We start from the raw sequence: 18,693 nt of genomic DNA, 5'->3' as shown, positions 1-18,693 counted from the left end.
ACTACAGTTATACTGCAAAATTACTGCAGTAAAAAAAAACTTATTTTGGACGCAGTATTTGCAGCCTACTGCAGTTATACTGCATTCTAACTACAGTGTACTGCAGTTATACTGCACTCTGACTGCAATCTTTTTTCATAAGGGTTTCGTGATATTCCTACCGTGAGAAATTTGTATTTCTCAGAGGGTCCACCACATTTCTCCTATCTTTCTGCCTCTTCAGTCCAAGGTGCATTGGTTTGCCCAATGGTTCCACCCCTTCCCAGGGCGGGCTATATACATTAGGTTGCGCCTCGCTGTTGTTCAGAGTGGTGAGGAGGAGGAGCTCCGCAGACCCTTGGTGTCAGGAAGTAATTTAACCTTTCAATGTAGCCATTGCTCTCTGTAGAGTTGCTATTTTCTCTGGTTTTCTCGTGTCAATTAACTCTTGACGTTCCTGGATTACTCATTATATTATTAAAGTCCGATTTAAATCAACAAATACGAGTCAGTTGAAAAAAGGTTAAGGATACAAGACTGTGTACACATATCTGGCTGTGTTGGCAAAATCACAACATATCCCATCGAGCCAAGCAGGGAGAGGCTGCCCGTTGTCACAGTTCCAAGACCAGTCAGAAAAGTCCAGCTAACCTTAAGTCACTGATGCCGGTGGATCTCAAAACTGAACTTGGATCCGCGTTAGGTAGCAATGATATCCTTCGCCACTGTGGTCTTACAACAGATATCTCGATTTTCAAGTTTCTTTCCAGCTAATGTCTTAGTTACATGATTGTATAACTAGCTAAATAGTTTTGAAGTTGAGGGTGCAGTATTTATGAAGTTTGGCAATGAGGATGAAATCTAGCATAGTTCAGCTAGCCAGCTAGTTTAGCCAGGGAAAACAAGCTTGGGCCTAGTGCGAATGTGCGCCAGCTTGGCAGACATGTACACTAGGCTAATTCAGGAGACAGATTGTAGTTTTTATGCTCTGATATATCAGGAGCAGAGATTGAAACAAATAAATCAGATTACTTATATTTAAGGAAAGCAAATTGATATACAATCCCAAAATCAGCTGTAACTGGCTATAGTAAAACAAAGCTTAAAAGGATGTTTGAGTGAACCCTGAATACAGAAAATGAATGGTGAATTTCGCTTCCGGACACCAGGGCCGACGTTATGGGGGGGCCTGGCCCGCCAAAACAAAATATTGAAATATTTATAATTTATTTGACTGAGACAAGCGGCGACAGAAAGTAGCATCAATCTCAGTTAAAGGATCCGAGCAAGTGAAAGAGCGCCCCTGTGTCTCAGTATGTGTAGACCATGTATCTGATGCTGTCTGGACCAAAATAGTATTTACATTTTTACATTTTAGTCATTTAGCAGACGCTCTTATCCAGAGCGACTTACAGTTAGTGAGTGCATACATTTTTCATACTATGGCATGTAAACTATTTCTGGCCAGATAGCATCAGATACATGGGCTACATCTATAGTGGCGCTGTTTTGCTTGCTCGGATGCTTTCTCCGATGATATACCCTGAACAAAAATAAACGCAACATGCAACAATTTCAATGATTTTACTGAGTTACAGTTCATATGAGGAAATCAGTCAATTTAAAGAAATGCATTAGGCCCTAATCTATGGATTTCACATGACTGGGAATACAGATATGCATCTGGTCACAGATACCTTAAAAGAAATGGGCCTCACAATGGGCCTCAGGATCTCGTCACGGTACTTCTGTGTATTCAAATTGCCATCGATAAAATGCAATTGTGTTCGTTGTCCGTAGCTTATGCCTGCCCATACCATAACCCCATCGCCACCATGGGGCACTCTGTTCACAACATTGGCATCAGCAAACCGCTCGCCCACATGACGCCATAAGTGGTCTGCGGTTGTGAGGCCGGTTGGACGTACTGCCAAATTCTCTAAAACGATATTGGAGGCGGCTTACGGTAGAGAGATGAACGTGAAATTCTCTAGCAACAGCTCTGGTGGACATTCCTGCAGTCAGCATGCCAATTGCACGCACCCTCAAAACTTGAGTGTGCGGTGGGTGTATGTGTTGGGCCATGGAACTCTTGTTTCTGCTATCAAAGAGGACCCCTCCCCATCCTGACACAAATATCCTTTATCCTTCCTTTGTAACCAAGGACTACATGGAATGGAAAAACTGGCTGTAGGAGTTGAGCACTAAGGACAGCGCACAGATTTTGATTGACTAGATCAGGGCTTTTACAACCCTGTTCCTGGAGCGACCATCCTGTAGGTTTTCAGTCCAACCCTAATCTATCGCACCTGATTCTAATAATTAGCTAGTTGATAAACTGAATCAAGTTAGTTACAGTATAACTGGGGTTGGAGTGAAAACCTACAAGAGGGTAGGGTTGGAGAGCCCTGGACTAGATATTCATGCTTTTTTGTTCAGACAAATAAAAAAAGAGAAATGACAAAGTCAGTGACTAAGACTTGATTACTTTTATTCTAGCTATTTAGATTTTAAAATACAGTTAGAGAGCTATTATTGCATATACATTATGTAAAAATACATTATCAAACATATAATAGAAAATATTAATCTACAGAGACAAAGATAATTTAAGGCAAAATCTCTAAAAGGTTATTGTTATTACAATGAAAAAAATAAGAGGTCTTCTGAGTATCAATAGGACAGAGAATCCAAAGCATCCATATCCTGGTGTCTTATTTGTAGACTTCACAGAACAATCTTAAAAGAACTGGAGAACAACACAGAGCATTAGAGGGAGGCTCATAGGTGCAATGTAGAGATTATGAAGAGTATTCTAATCAGATTTGTACTGACCTGACGAAATCTGGAGACCTTGAGATGACGTGTTGGAACTCTGACAGATTCACAGTCCCATCTTTGTCAATATCTGACTCTTCAAGAATCTGCAATATTGTAAATAAGTAATTGTTTTAGCCTTGGAGATTGCAAATGGAGACCTGAAAGGTAGACTCAGCGATATGACTATAGATCATACTCAGCAATGCAATTTCCTGCTTTGAGACAGTATTCAAATCTGCCAGAGCTGCTGCTATAGGCTAGGCTGATGCTCTTCCCAGTTTATGGTCTCCCCTGAGGTAGGCCCACATTGGAAAGAACCAGGCAATAGTGGCCATAATCTGTTAACTCACATTGCTGATGAGCTGCCTCATCTCTTCAGGGGTAAGCCTTGTGTCATCTGTCTCACCAGTCAGACAGTTCACCAGCTTCTCCAGGTCCCCACTATCCAGAGTGCCATCATCATCAAAGTCTGAACAGACAAAACAATACCAATTTAATGTTTTCACCAGCCCTCCACACACTGCCAGACAACCATGAATACACTACATACATATACAGGCCTAAGAAAGTCAAAATTGTATTACCAAAAATGCGGAATGCATAGTGGGACTTGATTTCCAGTGTAGCTGAATCACTGAAGGCACTCAAGAGATCAAGGAAGTCCTCAAAGGTGAGACTTCCATCTTTCATATCAGACGTTGAGAATACGTGACAGATCCTTTTTCTGAAAGGGTTGGACTAAAGGGTGGGGACAGAACATAAACATTAAAGGTCCAATGCAGCCATTTTTATCTCAATATCGAATCATTTCTGGGTAACAATTAAGTTCTATATCGTGGAGCTCCGCCCCATAGGGGAGCTCTGCTCCTAGTGGTTTACCCTCTGCCCTAAGGCAGCAACAGCCTGAGACAAAATTATGCACACACCTGCAGCCAATAGGAGCACAGGTGTCCCTATAAGAGGGGATGCCTCCCCTCAATCAGCCTCCCTTTATCTTCAGCGACTGGACGACTAGACTGAAGAAGCCAAGAAGAGACGAAGTAGAAGACTCAGGAAGAAATCGCCGTCGATGAGCCAGCCATCGACGTCTTCTAGAATGAGCACACCGGGAGATTTTCCACCCCCAAAAGCCCTTTTCAGGGCTCAGTGCCGATGCACCTCCATGGCGTCTGCGGACCCCCACGACCTTTGTTTCGTGTGTTTGGGGCCGCAGCATGCCAAGGACGGGACCGGCAATCCCCCTAATTGCGCCTCCTGCGCCCTCCTTCCTATGAAGGTGAGGAAGCAGCGTTGGGCGTTTTTTAGGGAGGATATCCCCCTAGAGGATGTACTGTCTCTTCTCGCCTCTGCTTCAGAGGCGTCGTCGGACAGCGCTGACTCAGGGGATGACAAGGAGAGGGACGCAGAGATGGATGTTCCAATGGAACAATCCGACCCTCTGACGCAGACCTTCAAGACCCCCTTCCCTTTGGGGAGTGAGAGGTCTTATGGCTCCTTGTGCGATGACGACACGGGCTCTGACACGTCAGTAGCCCTGTCCTTCGCAGCGGCCTCTCTGCGTTCGGACTTCCCTGGACTCATTGAGAGAGCCGCTAAGCGACTAGAGATAGCGCTGCCCCCTGTGGAGGTTGATATGATGGAGGGCGGCCCTTACTCTCGACCGAGAAAGGCAGCTGAGCCACTGGCTCCTGCTATGCCTTCTCTTGGGAAGTATGTCGAGGGCTCGTGGGAAGCACCCCTGGCGGCGCGTTCACCGGCCAGGGTGTACTCCCCATTCACGAGAGTGGCTGGACATGAGTGGGCTGCCAAGGGAATCCCTAGGCTCGAGAGCGCCATGGCGGCGTATCTAGTGCCGGGTTCGAGTCTCTGGGCGGCCTCCAAGAAAGCCACCTTGCCAGCACAAAAGGACAGACTCACAGCACAGCTGGCTGAGAAGTCCTTTACGCTGGGAGCCCAGGCTGTGTCAGCAGCTAACAACATTGCCCTCCTCGCGGCCTCCCTATCCCGTCTAACAACGGGTAGGTCTGAGTTGACCAGCGAGGAGGTTGAAGAGGCGTCCAGGATTTCTGGCTCTATTCTTCACCTGACACAGGCGTCGGCGATATGTGCAGGCCGGTCCATGGCCACTTCGGTGGTCATGGAACGTCACCTCTGGCTGTCCATGACGGCCATGAAGGAGACGGACAGAGCCTCGCTGCTGAACGCTCCCCTCTCTAGCGAGGGCCTCTTTGGGGTCGCCGTTAAAGAGGCGACGGAGCGATTCGGTAAGCTCGACGAGGAAAGGAAGCACCTGGCTAAATACCTGCCGTTGGCAAGGAAGTCTAGCCAGGCATCAGCTAACCCACCACCCTCTAACGCCCCCAGTAGATCTACAGGGAGGCGACGGGCCAGGCGACAGACGCCGACCACTGACAGCAGGCGAGCGGGCTCGGCCCCCCCAGCGACGGCAGTGGTTGCGACGATTCCGCCGGCGAGAGAGGTCGTCATGAAACCGTCCTGGCAGCACCAGAAGGTCAGCCAGAAGAGACGGCGCCAATGACGGGACGAGGGGGAGAGGACGGCTGGCGGCTCGGCGCTGGACGCGACAGAGCCCACTGTTCCCCCCCACCCTATTGTTCAGGGCATTGTCACAAAAGAGCCCCTTTTCCATGACACGTTGCAAAACGTTCAGAGTACTTCACGCCCCATGATTTTCTCCCACCATCCTGAGTGTAGTTCAACCCACCGAAGGTGCGTAGTTGAACACACACAGGAGAGGAAGGAGAAAAGGGCAGCAAGGCGTAGCCTTAGCTCACCTAATAAAGATCGTACACTACAGACTCCTAGGAGCTCTGTAGTAAAGGTCTCACATAGCAGGCAGCTGTCTCAGTCTAAGTATGACATGAAGACGCAGCCGCTAGCTGGGAATGACGCCTTGCTTCAGGCTAATGCCTCAGCCAGCGCAGTTCAGACCCGTGCGACGTTCACGGAGGGCCGAAATACTAGAGTTACAGGTGTAACCAATGTATTGGCGCCCCCGGTCAATTCAGAATGTAACAATACCCACTACTCTGAGTACAGCTCACCACACCTAGAGTGTGCAGTTGAGCAATCTCATGAGACTAGTGAAAAATAGGTATTGTGGCGCCACCTTGTGGTACCAGTTAGAGACCACACTTTCCAGACTCTGATGAGTACTGCAGTGGACGGCTCTCATGGCAAGCAGCAGTCTCGGTCAGACAATGGCGTGATGACGCAATTGCTTTCCGGGGAGGGCGCTCTGTCTCAGGTTAATACCTCAGTCAGTGCAGCTCAAGCCCGTGCTACGTTCACGGAGGGCCGGAATACTAGAGTTACAGACGTAACTAACATATCAAGGCCTCCGATTCTCTCAGAACGTGCTGATGTTTCCTCTCCCTTTCGAAGGGGGCCCGCCTTGGGCTATTCCACCAACCCAGTGCTGGGGAATAGCGGCGGCGAGGGCCATAGAAGAATACAGGTCCTTCCTACTGAATGCACCACAGCTTCGCTCGCGCGCGCCCGCTTTCTCTGCATTGCTGGCAGTGGCAGCGAAGCTGTACCCTCTCACGCTGGCTAGAACAGACGTTGCAGAAGGGTTATGCCCTCCAATTCCATCGAACCCCACCCCCGTTCAGGGGAGTGGTGGAGACGGTGATGAAAACGCCAGACAAAGTGGCCGCTCTGATGTCAGAGATTACGGAACTTTTGGCGAAGGAGGCGGTCACAGTAGTTCCCCGGGAGCAAAGGAACAAGGGGCTATATTCGCCTTATTTCCTAGTGCCCAAAAAGACGGGGGGAGTGAGGCCGATTTTGGATTTACGCATTCTCAACGAGAGCATAACCAAACGGCCCTTCCGAATCCTGACGACAAAACGTCTACTGGAATGTGTCCAAAAAGGAGACTTTTGTACAAGCATAGACCTAAAGGACGCGTACTTCCATGTGCCGATACAATCGCGTCACAGGAAGTTTCTGCGGTTCGCCTTTCAAGGGGTGGCGTACGAGTTCACGAGGATGCCATTCGGGTACGCTCTGGCACCTCAAACGTTTTCCAAATGTGTAGAGGCGGCATTGGAACCGTTGCGTCGTCAGGGGATACGGCTATTAGCCTACCTAGACGACCTGCTGGTTCTCGCCCCGTCAGCAGAGCTGGCGTTCACTCACACGACACAGACAGTGATTCATCTCACACGTCTGGGGTTCGCTGTGAATTGGAAAAAGAGCGCGCCCTGGCCCAGTCATCAGATTGTCTACCTGGGATTACAGCTAGACACTGTAATGATGAGGGCTCGAATTTCGGACCCTCGAAGGGCAGCATTGTTGCTAGCCCTAAGGAGGTGTCGTCCGAATCACACGGTGACGGCGCTGTCGATCATGTCACTTTTGGGTCTCATGTCGTCAGCCCACTCTGTGGTTCCGCTGGGACTTCTGCACATGCGCAGAATACAGCGATGGTTCGCCCAACTAAGACTAGACCCAGTGCGTCAACGTCATCGGTTGGTGGTGGTTCCTCTCTCACTAAGAGCAGACCTGGAATATTGGAGGAATCCGAGCGTTCTCACGCACGGAGTCCCGATGGGCAAGGTGTCATCCTACATTCCAGTGTTCACAGATAACTCTCTGACTGGATGGGGAGGGACATGTCAGACTCAAGCGATAGGAGGTGTGTGGCCTCAATCGAGTCGTCACATAAACCTCTTGGAGTTGGAAACGGTTCGACTGGTTCTGACCCACTTCGCGTCTACCCTTCGGGGTCGCGATGTGCTGGTCTGGTCAGACAACCGGACCACAGTAGCTCACATAAATCGCCAGGGAGGAGTCAGGTCTCCTGTTCTCCACCGGGCGGCAAAGGAATTGTGGCTGTGGGCTCACAAGCACCTTCGCTCGTTGAGAGCAGCACACATTCCGGGCTACTTGAACGTAGGGGCAGACCTCATGTCAAGAGGGGGTCCTCGAGACGACGAGTGGTGTCTGCATCCGGACATTGTTCTCCAAATTTGGGAACAGTTCGGGAGAGGTGGATCTATTTGCGTCACGCGTGAACGCGCAATGTCCCCTATGGTTCTCCCTGAGGGAACAGGACGAACCACCACTGGGAAGAGACGCATTCGCGCACTACCCGTGGCCGAAAGTTCTTCTGTATGCATTCCCTCCGCTGTCTTGCATTCTCCCACTGCTAGCCAGGGTGAGATCAGGAGGGCTGTCAATAATATTGATAGCCCCCGATCGACCAGGGGCTCCGTGGTTTGCAGAGATGAGTCAGATGTTGATTGCGCCACCTTGGCCAATTCCACATCGACGGGACGCGTTGACCCAGGCGGGAGGCTCGATAGGGCAGTTGCCCATAATCGGCCAACCACTGAAGGCTTGGTTCCTGAATGGGACAGGTTGAGGCGCCGTGGGTTATCTGATGCAGTGATCAGAACCATACAGGGTGCACGAGCCGGTTCCACTTCTAGGATGTATACCAGCAGATGGAACGTTTTTTCACGATGGTGTGACACACAGGGTGTGGACCCCATGAACTGTCAGGTTGAGAGTGTGCTCTCTTTTCTGCAGTTTATGTTTGATAAGCAGAAATCGCCCTCCACCATTAGAGTGTTTGCAGCGGCGATTTCAGCTGGTCATGAGGGGTTTGGCGGAACGAATGTGTTCAGCCACCCTCTAGTGAAACGTTTCTTATTGGGAACGCGGCGGCTTAGGCCAATGCCTAGAGCCACGCTGCCCCAGTGGGATTTGGCTTTGGTACTCGAAGCGCTATGTAAGTCGCCGTTCGAGCCATTGAATCAAATACCCCTCAAGATGCTGTCTATGAATACGGCACTGTTGCTCGCTTTGACTACCGCTAAGCGTGTCAGTGATTTGTGTGCTCTGTCGACGAGACCCGACTGCCTTGCCATTAATGGCGATCTGAGCAGAGCGGTGTTACGTCCTAACCCGGCGTTTGTGCCGAAGGTTATTTGCAGTGCATATAGATCACAGACCGTGGAGTTGTGGGCTTTTTCTCCCCCTCCTCATAGGGAGAGGAGTGAGGAAAAGCTTCATTGTCTGTGCCCAGTGCGCGCTTTGGCGTGTTACGTTGAGCGCACAGCAGCGATTAGGTCATCGCCTCAGCTGTTTGTGTGTCACGGTGCGGCTGCATTAGGTAGACCACTTTCAAAACAGCAATTGTCTCATTGGCTTTGTGAAGGCATTGAGACAGCTTACGAGGCAGCGGGGCGACAATTGCCTCAGGGTATCAGAGCTCACTCCACTCGTGGAGTAGCAGCTTCTACTGCCCTTTTCAGAGGAACAGGGGTAGAGGATATTTGTAGAGCAGCGTCATGGTCGACACCGTCTCCATTTATCCGTTTCTATCTACTAGATATGTCTTCTAACTCTTTGGCTCGATCTGTACTCAGCGTGGCTGAAGGGAGATCTTGAGCAAGAAAGAGAGGAAAAGAAGGACTGTGGACACAGGTTTCCATCAGGTCCGCTTTGGTTAGGAAGACGTGTTTTTGATAGATATGTTTTGTAACTCTTTGGCTCGGTCTGTACTCAGCATAGCTGAAAGGAGATTTTGAGCCAGGAAGAGAGGAAAAAGCAGGACTATGGACACAGGTTTCCATCAGGTCCGCTTTGGTTAGGAAAACATGTTTTTTGATAGATAGGCTTTCTATCTCTCTGGCTCGATTTGTACTCAGCATAGCTTAAGGGGAATCTTGAGCTAGAAAGAGAGGAAAAAGCAGGACGTTGGACACAGGTTTCCATCAGGTCCGCTTTGGATAGGAAAGCATATCTTGTGGCATGACTCCTGACTGACAGGTTCAGTACAGTAGAGGCATGTATTGATTTGACAGAATGTGAGGTCATCTATCTGCTTGTTCAGTTTAGTATGACCCATGTTTGTTCCTGCCCACTAATCTCTGGGATTCCATTGAGTGAGTGAGGCGGTCTACCGTGTACACAATGTAGAGTGACACTTGGTGTCATTCCGTTAGTGGCCGGTAGTGTTTTCACAAGATATTGAGGCACATCTATCTGCTAGTACAGATTAGTATGGCTTCTATTCTGGTGATCTGCCCACTAGTCATTGGCATTGCCATTAAACTAGGTGGGGCGGGTCTTTAACCGATGACGCGGTATATTGTGACGCCCGTATGGGTTCTTAGTTGCAGTACTGCAGGAATTGGTTGCAGCCATTGCTAGGCCTGACCTTTTCATTTTTAATGGGAAGTGTTAGGCTCGGCAGGGAGTACATTTTGGAGCGCTACGCTCCGCCTTAAACCACTAGGAGCAGAGCTCCCCTATGGGGCGGAGCTCCACGATATAGAACGATTAGTTACCGGAGTGTGACTCCAGTTCTATGAGTGGAGCGGAGCCCCATAGGACTTAAGGCCCTGCCGACCCTCTCTAGTCTCGCTGAAGATAAATATCTCTGGAGGCTGATTGAGGGGAGGCATCCCCTCTTATAGGGACACCTGTGCTCCTATTGGCTGCAGGTGTGTGCATAATTTTGTCTCAGGCTGTTGCTGCCTTAGGGCAGAGGGTAAACCACTAGGAGCAGAGCTCCCCTATGGGGCTCTGCTCCACTCATAGAACTGGAGTTACACTCCGGTAACTAATCGTTCCTTACTGTTTTAAATTCAAACGGCCAAAAAAATATATATATATACAGTTGAAGTCAGAAGTTTACATACACCTTAGCCAAATACTTTTAAACTCAGTTTTTCACAATTCCTTACATTTAATCCTAGTAAAAATTCCCTGTCTTCGGTCAGTTAGGCTCACCACTTTATTTTAAGAACGTAAAATGTCAGAATAATAGTAGAGAGAATTATTTATTTCAGCTTTTATTTATTTCATCACATTCCCAGTGGGTCAGAAGTTTACATACACTCAACTAGTATTTACATTTACATTTTAGTCATTTAGCAGACGCTCTTATCCAGAGCGACTTACAGTTGGTGAGTGCATACATTTTTTTTTAAATCTTTCATACTGGCCCCCCGTGGGAATCGAACCCACAACCCTGGCGTTGCAATCACCATGCTCTACCAACTGAGCTACATCCCTGCCGGCCATTCCCTCCCCTACCCTGGACGACGCTGGGCCAATTGTGCGCCGCCCCATGGGTCTCCCGGCCAGCTACGACAGAGCCTGGATTCGAACCAGGATCTCTAGCCTTAGACCACTGCGCCACTCGGGTAGCATTGCCTTCAAATTGTTTAACTTGGGTCAAACGTTTCGGGTAGCCTTCCACAAGCTTCCCACAATAAGTTGGGTGAATTTTGGCCCATTCCTCCTGACAGAGCTGGTGTAACCGAGTCAGGTTTGTTGGCCTCCTTGCTCGCACATGCTTTTTCAGTTCTGCCCACAAATCTTCTATAGGATTGAGGTCAGGGCTTTGTGATGACTACTCCAATACCTTCACTTTGTTGTCCTTAAGCCATTTTGCCACAACTTTGGAAGTATGTTTGGGGTCATTGTCCATTTGGAAGACCCATTTGCGACCAAGCTTTAACTTCCTGACTGATGTCTTGAGATGTTGCTTCAATATATCAACATACATTTCCTTCCTCATGATGCCATCTATTTTGTGAAGTGCACCAGTCCCTCCTGCAGCAAAGCACCCCCACAGCATGATGCTGCCACCCCCGTGCTTCACGGTTGGGATGGTGTTCTTCGGCTTGCAAGGTACCCCCTTTTCCCTCCAAACATAATGATGATCATTATGGCCAAACAGTTCTATTTTTGTTTCATCAGACCAGAGGACATTTCTCCAACAAGTACAATCTTTGTCCCCATGTGCAGTTCCAAACCGTAGTCTGGCTTTTTTATGGCGGTTTTGGAGCAGTGGCTTCTTCCTTGCTGAGCGGCCTTTCAGGTTATGTCGATATAGGACTCGTTTCACTGTGGATATAGAGACTTTTGTACCTGTTTCCTCCAGCATCTTCACAAGGTCCTTTGCTGCTGGGATTGATTTGCACTTTTCGCACCAAAGTACGTTCATCTCTAGGAGACAGAACGCGTCTCCTTCCTGAGCGGTATGACGGCTGCGTGGTCCCATGGTGTTTATACTTGCGTACTATTGTTTGTACACATGAACGTGGTACCTTCAGGCGTTTGGAAATTGCTCTCAATGATGAACCAGACTTGTGGAGGTCTACAATTATTTTTCTGAGGTCTTGGCTGATTTCTTTTGATTTTCCCATGATGTCAAGTAAAGAGGCACTGAGTTTGAAGGTAGGCCTTGAAATACATCCACAGGTACACCTCCAATTGACTCAAATGATGTCAATTAGCCTATCAGAAGCTTCCAAAGCCATGACATATTTTTCTGGAATTTTCCCAGCTGTTTAAAGGCACAGTCAACTTAGTGTATGTAAACTTCTGACCCACTGGAATTGTGATACAGTGAATTATAAGTGAAATAATCTGTCTGTAAACAATTGTTGGAAAAATTACTTGTGTCATGCACAAAGTAGATGTCCTAACCGACTTGCCAAAACTATAGTTTGTTCACCTGAAATTTGTGGAGTGGTTGAAAAACTATTTTTAATGACTCCAACCTAACTGTATGTAAACTTCCGACTTCAACTGTATTTTCTTAGCAAAGTGCAATTTCTCAAGCAAGAATTTTGCTAGGACTGTCTGGGAGTGGTCTGAGCGGAGAGTGTAAAACTATTAACAAATGTACTGCATGGTGATGTAACCATGGAAAGGCCAACGCTTTTCTAACAGCTCTTACACTAAAAGAGCATTATCATTTTCACAATATTATTGCAACCTCAGTGTGGAAATGTATAGAAAACAATAAAATCACATTGACTGCACTGGGCCTTTAAGGAACAAAAGCAAATCAAACATTTGCTACACAAAAATGTTTTTAACAACGTTAAAGTAAAACAAATAATAACAATTTACTCCCTGAATTAGTAATTTAGTAGAATTTCAATTGCAATCTTGTCACCTTGAGTTCTGGCAGTGAAAGGACTTTCTCCATGGGCACTCGGGGGGTGGGGAGGTTTTTGTCCTCTTTGGAGAGGCATTCACTGAATCTCTTGTGTGCCCTAAAGAAAACATGCATCACACAACCTCCACTCTGCCTGTATGGATGTTGATTGCTCAGCAAGTCTCTTTCGCAATAGATGTACAATGACAAACCTTTCCAACCTAGTTCAAACAGTTACAGTAAATCCATCTTGCCTGTCAAACTTCCTTGTAAATTAGACTTTAGTACTTTGCATAAGTAAGGATTAAAGTTGAGTTGACAAGGAAGTTTGGCTCTGACAAGATAAAGCCTATATGTTTACTATACGATCAAAAAGGATATTGAAAACAATAACATCAGTGAATTGAAATAATGGGGAATAACAGTAATTACTTACAGCAGAATTTCTTGTTTTGTAAGAAATGTCAGCTCCTGGAGGGGAAGTGTTGGTACATTATTTTCAAATACACCACGCACATTCCAAATTGATATATAGTTATGCCTCAAATTCTTGCTTTTATCAGTTTTGTGTCACTTGCAATGCGCTCAACAAGTTGTCGTACTAACAACGTCATCAAAAGCTGAAATGCACTTGAGAGTTAATATAGGCAATAATTCAAAAAACTTGGTTAGTTTTTAGATAACGCGTTATCTAGCTACGGTAAATACTTCGCTAAATTATCTATTTGTTAACCTAACCTAACTACCAGTACAATTACCAACAACTTGTTGTGTCACGTTACATTGGCTAGATAGCTATCTTATTTCACCTGATATTCTGAGAGCAGATCCTTCCCTAATTGACTTGCTGTTGTTCCCATGTTGTTGTTTTCTTTCTTCTGTTTGTTATATTTGCTAACTAACTTCAGAGAAAGATAACCTTCTGCTTCGATAACTTTCCAAAGCAGCTAGCAACTTCCCTTTCCTGAATCGAGGTAATATACCATAGTAACAAGATTTGCATAGAGCACGCCAACACACCACCAGACGGCGATCACGTGCCTCAATACAAACCGCTGATACAGGAAGGCGAGCAGGAGAACGAAGATGGATCCTATCCACATTGACTTCCGTTTTTTCCCTTAAATTATTTGTATAAAGCATGAATAAATACAGGTTATTGACACTTTTCTACTATTACGTGGATAACTTTTATTTAGAACATTTCCGAAATTCCGAGACCCGGAAGTACTTTCTTAGTGTTGCTGCCGAGACGCCGCCATGTTTTTAATTGCTTCCTGATAGTTGTGTGGTACATAACGGGGTTAAAATACTTATACATTGGCGGTTATAAATCGATTTTTACATAAACTTGACTGGTATGTAATTTATATTCTACGCTGCTGATTCAGATAACGGTGCGTTAGCTACACGCCATTTAACTTGAGATAAGACTTGGCGTTCTCACTCCATGCCATACATCTCACTGTTGGAACGAGACACATCGTGCCACATAACGTCTGGTTATCTACCCGTGCTAATATTTCTTGCAGACCAATGGAGAACGCCAAATCGCCAACACGTTTCGTCTACTGTAACCGGGATTTTGCTGACCATGTTTGCTGGTCTGGATGTGGTGACCGAACGGCCTCGATGTCTAAATTTGACACCACAATTCAAGCCGGCTGGACTGACAGGATGGGCAGAGGGCTGTTCCGTTATCACCTGGGTGACTTGGAGACACGAATTTTACCTGGGCCGGCTCGATATGTGGCCCAACTGAATATTCAAAGAGGGATAGAGAGAAGACAGCCTCAGGAAATATTAAGCATCAAACAAAACTTTGACACCAAGCAGTTCAACTTCAACAAAATCAATCCAAAGGAAGTCCTTTTTGAGATGAGTAAACAAATTGAGCCTACCTTGCGTCACAAAGGTGGGGACCCCTGTAAAGAAAATGGACACCCATGTGATGAACTCTGTAGAATTATGGTGGTGGTCAATGTTAGCCCATTGGAATTTGGCCACTGTTTATTCGTTCCAGAGCCCACCCAGTGTTCTCCACAGGTCCTGACCCCTGCTGCCATCCAAATCGGAATTGAATCTGTGCTCCTGAGTTCTGACCCGGGCTTCCGGATGGGATTCAATAGTCTTGGTGCGTTTGCATCTGTCAATCATCTCCACCTCCATGGATACTACATGAACCAGGAGCTAAAATTAGAAACTGCTTCAACCCAACCCTTATTGCCGGAAAAGGGATTTTACCGTCTGACAGACTTCCCCATCGGCTTTATGTTCTACGCTGAAACGAATGACCTTGAGAAAGTTGTCCGTGCCATTAGTCTGGTCACAGACTCATTGGTGGAGGGGAACAAGGCACACAACCTGTTTTTCACCCGAGGCTGCCCACCTGGGGAGTCTGATGTGCGTGCCAGGCGAGGTGTGCGCATTGTCGTGTGGCCCAGGAGGTCCTGCTTTGGTGCCAAAGATGAATCTGCCTTCAATGTGGCTCTGTGTGAGCTGGCTGGACATTTACCATTCAAGAACAGACATGACTTTGAACACAGCACTGAAAAAGATGTGATGGCCATCATTCAGAGGTATCTGCTGCCTGACCAACAGTTTCTTCAGTTGGAACAGCAACTAACTGCACATTTACAGAAAGACGTTTAAGCCTGATTTACCTGGAAGTGAACAATTGTGCTTATTATATTTCATGAGCATTAAACAATAGCTCAACAAATCTCAACTGAATAAAACATACTTGAAATCGCAGTACCTTTATTATTGATTTTTTTTTTATGTATTACCATAAGCACTGGCGTAATGCAGTTTCTCAGATTTTAAAAATATATATACAACTGTCCTGCATAGGATACCTGAACCTGCCTCACACTCTCTCCCAGCTTGAATAGAAAGTAGTTGTGCATAAAGCTAGTCTATTAATGCCAAGTAATACAGTCAGGTCACCCTCAAACACTAAGGTTTCATTATGCATTGTGCTATCTATAGCTTATATACTGTCTTCAGCTGCGATGTAGGTGCTACTTATAAACTTTTTTATAAAAATTACACATCAAATAGCGCGACAATGAGGAACAAAGTAGTTGGCTTGAGGATAAATTCAGCCACTATTTATTGTTGAACTCAGCGGGTTTTGTCTGGCTAATAACCTACACAAATAGGCTGCAATATTCAAGGCAAATTAAGTTATGCCTAAATTGACTTAAATCCAATTTGAGAGACTCCATGGTCCTCCTTTTGTGTGCAAATGTTTTCACCGCGGCCTGTAGGCTGTTTTCTATACTGAGTATTGTCAACCCAGACAGTCTTTCCTGAGACATTGTGCATATTATATGTCCATTGCGCTGCACATAATTTTAACTTAGTATTGAATGATGCATGCCATGATATACCAGAGATAAGGGACTGTTGATATTGCCACCACACAACTCAAACGCCTGTTCACCAGTATGAACGAAAATCGCAAACTGCTTTTTTTGTTCAAGCCCTCAAGAACTGTTGTCCGCTAAATATGATAATCTGTTTGCATCTGCCAATTTATTGGCTGTCCAGTATCCAGATGACCAGAGCTTCCTATATAGTTAATCTCTTTCCGTAATGTGTTGATGAGGCCGGCAATTAAGGATAATGAGAGGCTCAATTAAAGATGTTGCAGAACTGCTGTATTTGAAGCACTCCTCCCTTCTGGCCAGTTTCCCTGATGTTGCTACGGCAATCAAGCTGTTTTTACCATCCCTGTAACTGTCGCTTCTGCGGAGAGATCGTTTTCTAAACTAAAACTCATAAATAACTACATAAGAAGCATTAGGCTCTCGGTATGATATGAGCTTTAGGACACCCGAGTTTTTTGAGGGTTACTGTCAAAATGATTTATTCCATTTAAAAAAAATAGACATCAATGACAGGCGCATGGGCCCCCCTGCCTTGCGGGGGCTGCAGGGGTGTCTGGTATGCCAGTGAACCTAAGTAGCTTATTTCCTTTCCTCCCACCATATTAGAACACCTTCACAAACAATTTCAACATAGGTTGTCTCTCTCACGGGTTGCTATTTACTCCTCTCATATACTGTGACCAGCATTAGGACTAAACAGATCTAGGTGAGAAACCTGGGGAGGACCATCCTTAGGGAATTTCATAAATATTGTGAAACATTCAAAGTTATCTTTTTTAGATAAAACTACTAACTATATTCACAGGTCACCAAATAATTGATTAAAACACACTGTTTTTCAATTAAGGTCTACAGTAGCCTCAGCAGCACTCTGTAGCGTAGCACCATGGTGTAGCTGGAGGACAGCTAGCTTCTATCCTCCTCTGGGTACATTGACTTCAAAACAAAACCTAGGAGGCTCATAGTTCTTACCCCCTTCCACAGACTTACACAGTAATTATGACAACTTCCGGAGGACGTCCTCTAACCTATCAGAGCTCTTGCAGCATGAACTGACACGTTGTCCACCCAATCAAAGGATCAGAGAATGAATCTAGTACTGAAAGCATAAGGTACAGCTAGCTAGCACTGCAGTGCATAAAATGTGGTGAGTAGTTGACTCAAAGAGAAAGACAATAGTTGAACAGTTTTGAACAAATTAATTAATTGAGGAGAGAGCTAGCTATATTTGGTAGTATATTTTTTACTTTCACTTTTACTTAGCTAGTGAATGCAGCTAACTAGTTTAGCCTACTCAAACACCTGGCTCAGAGATGGATGCTATGTTAGCTAGCTGGCTATGGCTATCCAACTGGAACTTTTCTAAGTCAAGGTAAGCTTTTGGTTTTATTAATTTATTGCCACCGGGGCCCGCCGGTGTAACTGCTAAACTGATTTCTGACTGTACTGCATGATAGTTTACAAATGCGTTAGTTCTAGTATGTTGACTATGACGTGACAACCATGTAGGCTGTGTGTAGTAGTTAGTGGTCTTGATATGAAGGTTTGGCTTGGAACGTTTTTCAGACAGCTGATGTCTGATGTCTATTTTGTGAGAAGGATGTCTCATGGTCTGACAAACACTGCTCTAGCTCTGCCACTTTTCACCGCAGATGCAGAAGTGCGACAAAGGCGGATGCGGTGGATTCAGATGCATCCAATGCAAATAAACAGATACACTACATGACCAAAAGTATGTGGACACATGCTCGTCGAACATCTTATTCCAAAATCATGGGCATTAATATGGAGTTGGTCCCCCCGTTGCTGCTATAACAGCCTCCACTCTTCTGGGAAGGCTTTCCACTAGATGTTGGAACATTGCTGTGGGGACTTGCTTCCATTCAGCCAGAACAGCATTGGTGAGGTTGGGCATTAATTTTGGGCGATTAGGCTTGGCTCGCAGTTGGCGTTCCAATTCATCCCAAAGGTGTTCGATGGGGTTGAGGTCAGGGCTCTGTGCAGGCCAGTCAAGTTCATCCACACCGATCTCGACAAACCATTTCGTTGTTGCTCCTAGACGTTTCCACTTCAAGTGTGCAAAGCTGTCATCAAGGCAAAGGGTGGCTATTTGAAGAATCTCAAATAAAATATATTTTGATTTGTTTAACACTTTTTTGGTTACTACAGTATGAAAAACGTATGCACTCACTAAGTCGCTCTGGATAAGAGCGTCTGCTAAATGACTAAAATGTAATGTAAATGTACATGATTCCATGTGTTATTTCATAGTTTTGATGACTTCACTATTATTCTACAATGTAAAAAATAGTAAAAATAAAGAAAACCCCTTGAATGAGTAGGTGTGTCCAAACTTTTGACTGGTAGTGTATGGTTTCTCCCCTGTATGAGGCCTCATGTGCACTCTTAGCCACCTACCCTTATTGACACAGGAGCTTTGTCTTTTTACTGTCCATGTTATATTTGATTTGCCTGGCTTAAAACCTGACGGAGGGACTTCACTTTCCATCCCATTGACACTCACTGTTTTCACTCTGAACTGCAGAACAGTCTGGATTACTGCAG

General features: G+C 45.9%; 2 protein-coding genes across 3 annotated transcripts; one reads left to right on the top strand and one right to left on the bottom strand.

The window, feature by feature from the left end:
* Positions 1-2,449: 2,449 nt before the first annotated feature.
* On the bottom strand, positions 2,450-13,714 carry LOC311136905 (calcium and integrin-binding protein 1-like). Of its 2 annotated transcripts, none has more exons than XM_084171220.1 (7): positions 13,543-13,714; positions 13,170-13,204; positions 12,752-12,851; positions 3,384-3,537; positions 3,150-3,268; positions 2,815-2,903; positions 2,450-2,728 (listed from the first exon to the last, which is right to left on the bottom strand). In XM_084171220.1, the coding sequence occupies exons 1-7, from the start codon at positions 13,591-13,593 to the stop codon at positions 2,707-2,709; spliced, it is 570 nt and encodes a 189-aa protein (XP_084027346.1). In that variant the 5' UTR covers positions 13,594-13,714; the 3' UTR covers positions 2,450-2,706. The 2 variants fall into 2 exon arrangements, with proteins under 2 accessions (XP_084027346.1, XP_084027345.1); XM_084171219.1 differs by having other exon boundaries at positions 12,752-12,887; positions 13,543-13,694.
* Positions 13,715-13,985: 271 nt separating this feature from the next.
* LOC311136749 (GDP-D-glucose phosphorylase 1-like) lies at positions 13,986-15,531 on the top strand. The gene has a single exon (XM_084171020.1). The coding sequence runs from the start codon at positions 14,270-14,272 to the stop codon at positions 15,383-15,385; it is 1,116 nt and encodes a 371-aa protein (XP_084027146.1). The 5' UTR covers positions 13,986-14,269; the 3' UTR covers positions 15,386-15,531.
* Positions 15,532-18,693: the final 3,162 nt, after the last annotated feature.

This window comes from Coregonus lavaretus (assembly GCF_964263955.1).
Source record: "Coregonus lavaretus genome assembly, chromosome: 11".
In the NCBI taxonomy this organism is placed as follows: Eukaryota; Metazoa; Chordata; class Actinopteri; order Salmoniformes; family Salmonidae; genus Coregonus; species Coregonus lavaretus.
The sequence above is the reverse complement of the archived record's forward strand: the minus strand, read 5'-3'. Positions and strand labels throughout refer to the sequence as shown.